The sequence below is a fragment of the Papaver somniferum genome, chromosome 3 (assembly GCF_003573695.1).
Source record: "Papaver somniferum cultivar HN1 chromosome 3, ASM357369v1, whole genome shotgun sequence".
NCBI lineage: Eukaryota > Viridiplantae > Streptophyta > Magnoliopsida > Ranunculales > Papaveraceae > Papaver > Papaver somniferum.
The window spans coordinates 43,933,120-43,945,984 of NC_039360.1; the positions used below are offsets into that span (position 1 = coordinate 43,933,120).

Sequence of the window (12,865 nt, forward strand, 5' to 3'; positions counted from 1 at the left end):
ACTTCATATGGGCTTGAGAAAAGTAAGAACTTAATGAGCTTAACTAGCTAGTAACTACCTGAGATGTCCCCAGTCCCCTTAAATAGGAATAATTTTTGGGGACCATGGTCTTTTTGGGACCATGATCTTATTAGGCCACTTTCCCTATAGTTATAAGGGGTGTCCTAAAATGTGGAAATGACTAACCTATCCTTGACCTAACTTAATTTAAAACTAACCTAATAATCACACACATATATATATATATATATATATATATATATATATATATATATATATATATATATATATATATATAAATAACCACCACCTCCTCCCATCGCCGCCGCCGCCACTACCGACCATCACCTACCATCTCCGACTACCACCACCAACAACCACCACCACCTCTCTCTCTATATATATATATATCATCAAAATATGTATATATATATATATATATATAAATTTTGGTTGAAAAAAATGAGAAGTAATCACCAAAATGAGTTGAAAATGGAAGTTGTAGAGAGAAGTTCGGTTAGGAATTATGTGAAAAACTTTGTCGAACCAACCGAACTCAACTTTAATGGAGGTTTTCCTTTTTCCAGAGAAAAGTTCGGTTTCTTCGCAAAAAATGTCCCAACCGAACTTCGGTTACGTCGCAAAAAAGTTCGGTCACGTCGCAAAAAATTCAATTGTGTCGCGAAAAAAAATTCGGTTTCGTCGCAAAAAAAATGTCCCAGTCGAATTTTGTGTTCGGTTACGTCGCAAAAAGTTCGGTTACGTCGCGAAAAAATGTCTCAACCGAACTTTGGGTTCGGTTACGTCGCAAAAAATGTCCCAAGAGAACTACATTTGCAGAAAAAAAAATTCCATTAAAGCTTTGGTTCGGTTGCCTGTGATTTTGGATTTATTAACCGAACTACATTTGCAGGAATTTCGGTTACACGTTCTTCATATAATATAACCAAACTTTGTTGACTTGGTTGAAATTTTTTGTTACAATTTTGATTTTGACGATATTTTAGGCCATTTATAACAACATTCACTAAGTTAGAAGCATATTTCGGTACTGAGAGAATGTTTTTTCTCTATATTTACCCATCTCAAAATAATCTTCTTCTTCTTCTTTGGTCACTCAATAATTCGATTTCTTTTAAATACAATCATCTATTAATTTAACCTTAATTAATGATTAATCACATTAACTAATCATTATACAAAAATAATCAGGAGGATAATTTTGGTATTAATATAAATATTGAGATAAGGGGTGACCTAGATTTACTTCTAATGTCTTACCCAAAATAAAACAATGGTCCCCAAAAAACCGTTCTTAAATAGGTCTTCAATAGTTTCTGTTTCATCTACAAATCTATTTTTTCTTCAGGGAAACAGTAACAAGAACAACTACTGCAGCAAGCAAGCCAGCCAGCAACAAAGACGATAACAAAGGAAAGAAAAGAAAAGAAACAAGAACTCTAGTGGGGCTTAAAATAAGCGTCTATAATAGGGACGCCTCTACTAGTGCAATAAAGATAACACGAAAGGAACAATTATACCAGTTGCTGCTGAGAAATAAGGAACTGTTAATGGAGTACGAAGGCTTTTAACACAATGGGCACACCTTCTCTTAAAGTTCACGTGCTAAAATTGTCTTTGATAGCAACGAAGGAATTAGCATTAAATGTGATATATACCGATAGTATTCTTTTTGTACCAAGTCTAAAATAACAACAGAGAGATTAGATATACTCTAAAACCACTTGTTCAAATGCGTTGAAATCTAGCAAAGAAGAGAAAAAAGGGCGTTGAACAATTGAAGTCTCAACTCTCAAGTGCCTTGAGCAACTTGGGCTTTAATGCGACCTATTTTGTCTTTGTTGTTATATAGCTTAAGATAACCATCAAATAATGAAGAATGCAATGATTTTACATACAAGAATGTCGATAAATCCCATTTACAGTGGTTCATCAAAATGATCCTGATGTTGATACATGTTATGAATAACATTCTTTACGGAACTGGCCAGGTGATGATTCGGCGGCGATTTTTATGCGTCAATGACCAACATCTTTTAGTTTTCTTTTGGTAAGGCAAAAAAAATGTATTGATGAAATAGCAATATTTACAAAAGTTTACACGAAAAGGGGTCAAAGACCCCAAAAACTTATAAACTATTTAAATGTAAAATACGAAACATTTGGTAATTTAATTGAAGGCACAAAATCCGGACGACCTTCATAACTTATACCAACATTTTTTTAGTGGAATATTGTTATCGAAATTCAATTCATTCTGTATGTCTAGTTTTGCCACTGTTTAGTATAGTTGTAATACCTATCCATTTTCGTCCAAAATTAATTCTTCGATTTTCTGTACAGATAGATATGAAGGTTGGCTTCGTTATTGGAGATGCCGGTTGGATCCATAGTAGGAGTTGTTGGCCGGGAAGGGAGTTAAGAAAATGTGATATTCTGGACACTTACTGTTCGTATCAGAAATTCCAAAAGTAACACTTTTGGCTTTTGGTCATGCTTTTATACTGATATTGCCCCCCACGATAGACTTTTAGTAACGGTTTTGTTAACTGAGTCCTCTAGAGTCCCGTTAACGTGTTGACAATTTCTCTATGACCAGTTGACCTATCTAGGACGAGGGGTGTATTCCTATCGGCCACTCGAAATAGTGATGTTGATCGTTAACAGCGCACTGTTGACCGGTCAACGTGAGTTTAGTTGACTGGTCAATATTTCGAACGCACTGTTAGTGCACTCTAAAAATTGTTCTGACTGCATTCATTATGAAGTCGTATACGTCATCATTTCATAGACATAGGCGAAATTTTTTTTGGGCATATGTTACCTTTTTGGTCTTACTTTTCTGTTTCAGAATATCTAAAGACTCTGAGGGAGACGTGGAATTTCACATTTTTTATGATTCTCTCCCGACAATAATCTCATATAGTAGTACTGTCTAGATGGCTGGATCTGCTCAGGAAAGTTGTGTTCTAGCTAGGGTTTATTACTGGGGATGTCGATTGGGTCTATGATAGGATCGGTCCTGCTTAAGGAAATTAAGCTCAGTTGTTCCGTATTAAAAAATGGGCTTCATTTTTTTGAATTCCGGGTTGGATCTACAATGGGCTGAGGATACCAGCTAGATCTGTGATGGAATTGGTCCAACTGACTAGGTCAACTCAGGAAAACCGGGCCTCGTAGTGTCGTATAAAAAGTAGGAGTGAGCAACAGATGGGTGGATGCGGATTTGGTATTACCCGCGTCCAATCCGTCTAAATTACGGATTTGAAATTTTCACCCACATTCAAATCATTACCCGTCAAATTTAACATCTGCGGGTGAGCGGATGAGCGGATTGGATGCGGATGGGTTTGCGGATTCAAAAAGGATATAAACGAAACAAGTAAATGTCGAAGATGAGTAATTCAACTGAGTTTTAAAGGAACTTCAATGCATCTCAATACGAAACTATATAATTTGTTTGTACCATATAGTTTGGTATATGGGACCAAGTTCCTCAGCCCAATAATTCTACCTAAGATTAGCACTGGGCTCTTGGGTAAAAAATATGGAATGATAATTATAGCCCTGTCAACAATTATCCTTCTACACCAGAATACTAGGTATAACCTGGAAGTTACTGATCCTCAGAAAAAAAGGAGGAATCAGTTATTAAGAAGACCAGGTATAACCTGGAAGTTACTGATCCCCAGAAAAAGGAGGAATCAGTTAAAAACCATGTATGCATTCAAACCCTAAAAGTTACTGATCCCCAGAAAAAAGGAGGAATCACTCAAAAACCAGGTATACATTCAAACCTTGAAAGTTATAAATCCCTAGGAAAAGCGGGAAACAGAAGAATACCAGGTATAACCTGGAGGTTGTAGATCCTAAAAAAGGGAAATTGGTTTTCACCTGGATGAACCTGGAAAGCATTTGGCCTAGATACATAGTCAAAATGTATCTAGATGTAAACTGGACTGGATACAATTCATCCGAATTCCAACTGGAAAGGTACACATTTCTAATCCTTCTCTCTCCATAAAAACCTGCTTAGAGCTCTTACTCATTGAGGCATCAGAGTGTCTTTGCAGGTACCCCGCTTCTTCATTCATCAACAATTCTTGAAGATCCAAAGCTTTAGGAAGACTGATTCATCAAATAGATGGAATCGCATGCATCAGGAACGCATCACGAAAAATACTACTGAATCATCCAACGATTCATATTCTATATTCAGAATTCATTCATAAGGTATAAATCTTAATTCACCTAACGGTTAAGATTATGTCTTTCAGTACAAATCTCGAGGATTGTTGTGGAAATGTTTTTGCTACAACATCTTTAGGCGTCCAGGTGGGGCAGAGAAGGAATCATCAAAAACAAATCAAGATCCAGAGCTACATCACAAGCAAGTCGGAGTGATGGAACATTTATGCAGATGCAAGAGTACAAAGAATTCGGAACTATGTTAATCACCCACTCCGAGAAGAAGTTGAAACATCACCAACAACGAAGATATCAGGACGTCCTTATGCAAGAACTTATATCCACGGGATAAGTAATAGAAATCGTGGGGTACGTATTGCAACCCCTCTTTTAAGTGAAGGTGTTAATACAAACGAAATGGATTTAGATCAACATCAAAAGAACATGTTAAAGTCGCGTCCAAACTCCCTTGACAATAGAGGCTTTCATTTAGCCTCGCGTGTTGTGCAAGTAGAGAGGACCAGAATAACACCCCGAGATCTGGGTCTGCTCGAAATATTGCAACAGTTATAGAAGGAAAATAGTCAAACAAACTACTGGAGACCTTAGTAGATAAGAGACTGCAAATGGGTAGTACCTAATACTCTGAAAGTATCGTTCCACGTCGGCATGCACGTCTTTCACATGAGGGTTGGAGGGCACAACATGTGTGGAGTGGTCACGATAAGAGACACGGACTGTATGAAAGGAAAGATATTGAAGAAGATAATGTCGCAAGGGAAGATCGACGACCGAATGACTGCTACGAAATCCATCGCATCGTCGAGGAATCAGAATGACAATCGGGACCTACCCAACGACAAAATAACATGCACGAGTGGGAGGAATACCTCGGCGAGCAGAAGTGAAATGAGTACCTCGACGAAAAGCGAAAGGAGTATTACGTCGAAAACCAACGCTCAAACTAGAGAAAGCAAAAGCAACACAAAACAAAAATTGTTGTTCCTCTGTGTCGCCTACAAATAGGAGCCAATAACCTCAGACGGCTTACATGAGAATAATCTTCGATGTACTCCGCCATGGATGCAATCTTGTTGTTACGCATTAAAAAAAAAGACACGCATGCATCACACACGTGTGAGGATGACGGTTGTCAACAATTACACGCCTAGCGACATGAACATCAACTATCGGCATCAGTTGCAATACAATCAACATATTCATGCTCTTTTAACCTAGCATCGCAAATATTCATTGCCCAAGTTGTATACTCGTACGAAATCAGCGAAAAGTATCACAACATATTACTAGGACAGTTTTCGTGTTACTTGGTCTCCCCGTAACCGAGCTTTCCTAGACGCACCCTTGGTCAATCAATCAAACTCAATAGTTCCCCAACGATGCAACTCATGGAGCCAGCATTCCTCGTTGATCCAATTAGTGATCCCGCTTGCAATCCAACCAACGATCTGTTCTTTTGGATCGTTCAAAGTTCAAACTTGCATGAGTTTAAAACAATTTGACTTACACACCATTAAAAATTTTACTCACAATAGTCGAACAACTGGGGGCGTCCGGGGAAGTGTACCTAGTAGATAATCTAGCATGAGGGAAGTTATATTAAGCGAGCAGCGGAAAAATGAATCCAAAAACTTGGAACTCCAGCAACTTTGATCAATAATTGACAATTGACTTCGGGATGCATACTTTCGATGTTGGACCCATTCGCGCCTCATAAGATAATCCTCACCAATTGCTCAATTTGCTTATATTATTCGCATTTCCTAGTCATACAACAAATGCACAATTCACATACAAATGCACAATTCATAAACAAATGCATGATCCACACACTTTGATACTAGCTAAAGTTGTTTAGCAATAACACTCGCATAGTTAATATCTGACACACAGCTCGGCATACTATCCAGAGCAGTAACCGATTTAGCGCATAGCTAGCACCGATCATAACTTGGCTTTGATTAGAGGAAATATTTCAAAAAATATTCCTTGCACGGTCTTAGTCAATACTTGCGCAATTTACGAACAAGCTAAACCGATTTAGCGCAGTCTCAAGAATAGCAAGGATCTTGTTCCATGGGCAATGGAAACCCATCTCAGGGCAGTGAGAACCAAACCAACTTGGCTTTGATTAGAGGAAATATTTTAAAAAAATATTCCTTGCACGGTCTTAGTCAATACTTGCGCAAGTTTGCGAGCAAGCTAAACCTAAACCGGTTAACGCAGGCTCAAGAATAGCAAGGACCTTGTCTCATGGGAAATGGAACCCCATTCTAAGGGCAATGAGAGTTCATTATAGAGGAAAAGAAATATATTTTTTAATAAAGTTTTGCTGGCCGATCTGGAGCTAGAGCTAAAGAGAAAAATAATAAAGAATATAAAATCACATATATAAGCTTTATTGGAGCTGAAACGAACAAAAGTTATTTTGCGAAGAAGCTTTTATTGAGCAAATTAGAAAAAATTACACAAGGAAGCTTTGTTGGAGAAGCATTTAAAGCGGGGGTAAAAAGATGCACGAAGAGAAACTTTGTTGGGGCGACAACGAAAATAAAAATAAAAAAATGTATACTTGCAAGAAGAAGCTTTACTGGAGCTGTAACGAAAGGAGATAAAAAAAATCAAATCAATTTGCGAACTATCTTTAACATAGTTAAAATTATTATACGCATGAAGAAGCTTTCTTGGAGCTGAAATAAGGAGGGGAAAAAAGGTAAAAAATCATTTGCATGAAGAAGCATACTTGGAGCTGAAGCAAAAAAGGAAAAATAAAATAAAATAAATATTTGCATGAAGAGGCTTTGTTGGACATAGAGGAAAAGAGCGAGGAGAAGAAAAAAGAAGAATAAAAAAATTGCAAGGACGGATGTTGTAAAAATAAATACAGAAGGCGGAGAAAAAAGAAAAAAAACAACAACTATATAATATGAAGATCTCAAAGGAATGAGTTTCGTATTTTACCTCATGCTCCCGTGGTTAGGTATGAGATATAGTGAAGCATAATTCGAAGAACATCACTTATCAAGCTCTCAATGCATGAGTATTTTTGATATTTTACAACCATCTAAAAGGTGTAGATCACTATTCGACATCATCATCATTATTGTAACATCGATTGGAGTATATTTATACATCATCATACAAATTTAAGCACAATGGTCCATATTCCACAGAAGAAATACACCAGTTTTTTCTAAATTGTGAAGTTATACAACAACTACAGTACGAGCAGAAAGTATTCCGTCATGCTGGCATCTACGACCTCAAATGACAAGTGAATACTTAAGTCTTGCACTCATCGCAAGCACAAAATCTCACCAAGTTTTGCGCTAGTGCAACCACGAACTCTTCTCTCAAAAACAAGATACATTATACAAGATACGTGCCAACATTTATAACAGTCAGTGCAATAGCTGCCACAGTGAAAAAAGGAAAAAGTTGTTGTGTTGCAAGCAAGAAGACATGTTAAAGCAACAAACACATAACTTGAAACTCGTGATATAATCATCAAGCATCGATTGTTCATATCCGACTACGAAAAACTCTCATCCAGCGACACAACTACAACCTTGTTAGCAAGCAGACTACCATGTCACTTCAACAAGTAGATTGGGGGCGTCTGATTAAAAGGCAGAAATAGTTGAATAAAGGACTCTTCTTAACCCATCAACAAGTTGAGGATTAAGAGGGGGGCATGTTTATACCATATAGTTTGGTATATGGGCCCAAGTTCCTCAACCAATAATTCTACCCAAGATAAGCATTGGGCTCTTGGGTAAAAAATATATAGTCATGTCAGCAATTATCCTTCTACACCAGAATACTAGGTATTACCTGGAAGTTACTGATCTTCTGAAAAATGAGGAATCAGTTATTAAGAAGACCGGATATAACCTGGAAATTACTGTTACCTAGAAAAATGAGGAATCAGTTAAAGTCCAGGTATGCATTCAAACCCTTAAAGTTACTGATCCCAGAAAAAGGAGGAATCACTTAAAGACCAGGTATACATTCAAACCATGGAAGTTATAAATCCCTAGGAAAATGGGGAAACAGAAGAAGACCATGTATAACCTGGAGGTTGTAAATCCTAAAAAAGGAAAATTGGTTTTGACCAGGATGAACCTGGAAAGCATTTGGTCTAGATACATAGTCAAAATGTATCTAGATGTAAACTGGACTGAATACAATTCCTCCATAACCTATAAATAGGGGCGGAATTCCAACCGGAAAGGTATACATTTCTATTTCTTCTCTCTCCATAAAAACCTGCTTAGAACTCTTACTCATTGAGGCATAGGAATGTCTTTGCAGGTTCCCTCCCTTCTTCATTCATCAACAATTCTTGAAGAGCCAAAGCTTTAGGAGAACTGATTTATCAAGCAGTTGGAAAATTCGCATACATCAGGAACGCATCACGAAAAATACTACTGAATCATCCAACGATTCATATTCTATCATCAGAATTCATTCATAAGGTACAAATCTTAATTCCCTTAACGGTTAAGATTATGTCTTTCAATACAAATCTCGAGGATTGTTGTGGAAACATTTTTGCTACAACAACATTATCTACCAATTTTGTATAATAACCTTCATATATGTATAATATTAACGTTATCCTTAGGGTCGGGTGTCAAACGAATGGGTGATGCTCTATCCGCGTCCAACCCATAAAAATGATCGGTTTCAAAAATTCACTCGTGTCCAATACGCGATAAACGTATTGAGTGTCCAATCGCCAAAATGCGAAACGAATTGAGTAAAATCCACGGATTTGCATTTTTTTTGCTCAACCCCAATAATTTTTTCTTTTGGGAATATCGATTGGATCTACCGTGGGACTAGTACAACAGGCTGGGCTACTCAGGAAAATTGTATCCACTGGTACCGTACAAAAAAAAAAAAAAGTGTAACTCATTTTAATCAACCGCAAAAGATAGACTACAAATTAAGAATTATCATGCAAAATCTGCAACTTGATCTCGGTTTAGTCTCATCCATAAGAGCAACCACAGTGGGCGAGTAAAACTATATATTTGGTCAAAAAACGAGACACAGCGGGACAGACTATCGAGTAAAAGCTGGACCAAAACCAAATCCCAGACTATATTTGGTCTGCGACCAAGACCAAAACCAAATATAGTCGAGCGAACGTATAAAGTGTTCCTGTGATGGAGCGAACGTATAAAATGATCCTGTGATGGGGCGAACGTATAAAGTGATCCTGTGATGAGGCGGACATTATATGTGATCCACTGATGATGGGCGAACATTATATGTGATCCTGAAAATGGGGCGGACATTATATGTGATCCTGATCATCAAGCGAACATTATATGTGATCCTGACCAAATTTACTCTTCCATCCTAGTGTAACACCACAGACTAAATTCAAATTTGGTCGTTTTTTTCCGTATTTGGTCTTTGGTTTTGATCGCACCATTGCAGTTGCTCTAAGTACACTCAAGCGAGACCTTTCACAAATTAAGTTGCCCAAAATAAATGAAACGGTGTATGATGAAAGTAAAGTAAAGAGATGTGAAAGTGGTTGGGCCCGAGCAGGTTTTGAATCTACCCTCCCCGCATAAGCACAATATCGGGAAGTTTCATTGTCACAAATAATCAAATATCATTAAATGGCTGGTTAAAAAGAATGTACCAAGTTAACTTGACCGCTATTAGCTTTTGGTTTGGTTTGATTTACAATCAAACGAAATCATTTCCCTTCTTCTCCATTAGACTTGAAATTCTCTATCCATTTTTACATGGAAGCTTGATTTTACACTCGACATGTATGATTCTAAATGAACGAGCTCATGGACATTGTCTTAGAAAAATGAGAAACTGGCAATAGTCTGGCAAAACTTTACCTGAGATCCAAACACAGCTTTCGAGGAATTTGGAACCTAAAAAGAATCTATTTCCTAGATCGCCTCTGGTAAAACAGAAAACAACAGGTTGTTGTAGTCCTTTTTTTCATTATAAAATACAAAATGTCAACTGCTAATTAACGGCCTAGTCTTAAGCATGCGATGTGGTGATTATTGAATGCTGCAACCCTAAGTTTAGGAATCAAATGAAATCATGAAATTGACCCCAAATCAATCAAGTCAAACAAAAAAAGTACCTGAAAATTTCTCACTATCGGCCTTGCCGGTAGAGTATGTGAAGAGACCAAGTCATTTTGACAATTAAATGGCGAAATATAGCCATAGAAACCAAACTCCCATGAGCGAGTAGTACATTTTGCACGGACTAGTACATTGCACTCAATCTAAAATCGGTCAAAATGTTAGATACTTTTCTCACACGAAAAAGAACTATATACCAGAATAAAGCCTGAAAAAGTTACGAAACGCATCTTAATCGTAATGCATAATTAGATTTTGAGAGCCAGTTGGCGAATGTCATTTGTGCGTTTTCGGCCCCTTCACACACTCTAATTTTAGCTTGAAACAAGTTTGACGATCATATCAAGCTACCAAAAAGCCAAATTTCAGTTGAAATTCCGTTTCGTTCCTATCACGAGTAAAACGTACTCAATTTCACAACAATCAGTTCACCTTTAAATCATTGAAAGTAAACGATAACGCATAAGTGGAAGACATTAAACCATGGAAGGACCCACCACGAGATTACGACACGCGTTACAACAGCAAGTAAGATTCTCAGAGCTCCATTTCACAGCACGTTTACTCCGCCGGAGAGGCAGAAAAATTAATGACGATAATTATTCATTTCCGTTTAAAAGGGTTCCAACAAAAAGTCCTTTAATTAAACTAAAAATTCTCTATTACAGCCCAATATGAACACAAAAAATCTAAAAAAAGGACAAAAAAAAAGTTAAAATTGTACCCCTAATATTCTCTAAATCAATCCTTTTTCATCATCATCATCATCGGCATCACGATTAGCATAATCGGTGCTTTAGCATAGAATTCCGGTAAATCTCACCAGCAGCAATTCTAGTCTTTACATTCTCAAACTCAGAAATCTGGCAAGGAATCGTAATCCCACCGGGATGTTCAAATCCATATTCCTTCTCAGCTTCTCTAAGTAATTCACCGAATAAGGGGTGATTAAAATAAAAAACCGGAACCAAAACCCGACGACAATCATCATCCTTATCACCAACATAGACAGCCAAATGTCCTTTTGGAATGGGTTTCTGATCTTCTTGAAACGGATTAGCTGAACCGCCCAGCCGAATATAATCATTCTTTTTAGTTGGAGTTGTTGATTTTCTTGGACTACATAATTCTTTTGCTCCGTGTTTCAAACTCTTTCCCCAGTTGCATATCTTCTTGATCGCCTTATTTCTTGTATGATTTGTTGGATTTGTAAATGAAGATGAATATGATCTTAATAATTGTTTATACCCCCATGATTGCTTTCGTCTGGGTCGTAATACCCATTTAAAAACCCGGCATACTCTGAACCTTAGCTTGAATCCTCTCGCTTTTCTCATACTGATCATGATGATGCAGTTCTTGAATCTAACTCACTCTGAGCTGAATAAATAGTTTATATTCTTGTGAGTGGAAATGGGAGTAAACCAGAAGAATAGGTTCATATAAATCTGGGAATGAAGACACATATATAAGGACTTTGATCCAGTAAAAACAAAAGAGATTAGGGAGAGAGTAATAGTCGGCACCCCCACGACCGCGATAATTAAGTCAGTCGTTATAGTAGTTCAAAGGTCATCAAATCAACGGTTGAATTTCTCTATTTTTAGTGATATTTTTAAGTCAGAGATAATTGTGACCGTTGATGTTATTTCTTAAGGGAGAAGCGCTAATCGACAAACAAAAGTAAAAATTATAACGCAACTCCCGCAAGTACTATGAAAGTACGATTTAACCGTTATTTATTTTAGGACAACAGATTACAAGTGTCAGTGTCTAAAGCGTATAATATATGTGAGAGGTGTGAGTAGTTCATATGTTAGTAAGATTTGTATTGATAAGTTTTGTCCATAATAATTTAATATTATCTTAATTAATGATTATTTGTGATAATCTTTTCGAGATAATCTGAGATTAGACTTTTATTTGATAAGAATAGTAAAAGATGGATTAAGGACCAAAAAATCAGACATGATCTTTCCTGGTAATGCTACAGCACAGCCACGTACACTGCACACACTACAAGAACGTTTAGTACGACTAGTATGAATGAACTCGGTTGTTGCTAACTTTAATGATCCGATTCACATTCCTACGTAACTGTCAGTTGATCAGAACGGGAGGAGTATGTTCAAACCTATTTCATAATAATCTGCCTCTTTTGCGTGGATATTCTAGGCATTTGGAGGGTGATGTTGATTTAGCTTAATTGGTGGGAAATTAAGTTTTTTTTTTTCTTTTACAAAAAACTATGATGTCCAGACTTAACCAAGACTGCTATCATGTTACAAAAAACTACCGAATTCGCATGGTTACAAAATTTATATAAAACAAAATAATTTTCACTTCGTAATTTCGGGAAAAATCTGGTAACTCCGACAAGTAAGATACATTATGAGTACCAATTTGAAAAGGAAAAACGATTTTGGGATAGGCTCAATGAACCATGCTCTAAGCTTGCTCCAGCTCTCAGTAACACGACATGACTGTGGATTCAAATCGTA

General features: G+C 37.0%; 1 protein-coding gene across 1 annotated transcript; it reads right to left on the reverse strand.

Annotated features, from left to right (window-relative positions):
* Positions 1-10,924: 10,924 nt before the first annotated feature.
* On the reverse strand, positions 10,925-11,820 carry LOC113356008 (auxin-responsive protein SAUR36-like). The gene has a single exon (XM_026599006.1). The coding sequence runs from the start codon at positions 11,708-11,710 to the stop codon at positions 11,144-11,146; it is 567 nt and encodes a 188-aa protein (XP_026454791.1). The 5' UTR covers positions 11,711-11,820; the 3' UTR covers positions 10,925-11,143.
* Between the last annotated feature and the right edge of the window lie 1,045 nt (positions 11,821-12,865).

What these genes read in the sequence shown, in the direction of transcription:
- LOC113356008 (XM_026599006.1), bottom strand. Translation starts at nt 11,710, where the DNA reads ATGATCAGTATGAGAAAAGCGAGAGGATTCAAGCTAAGGTTCAGAGTA.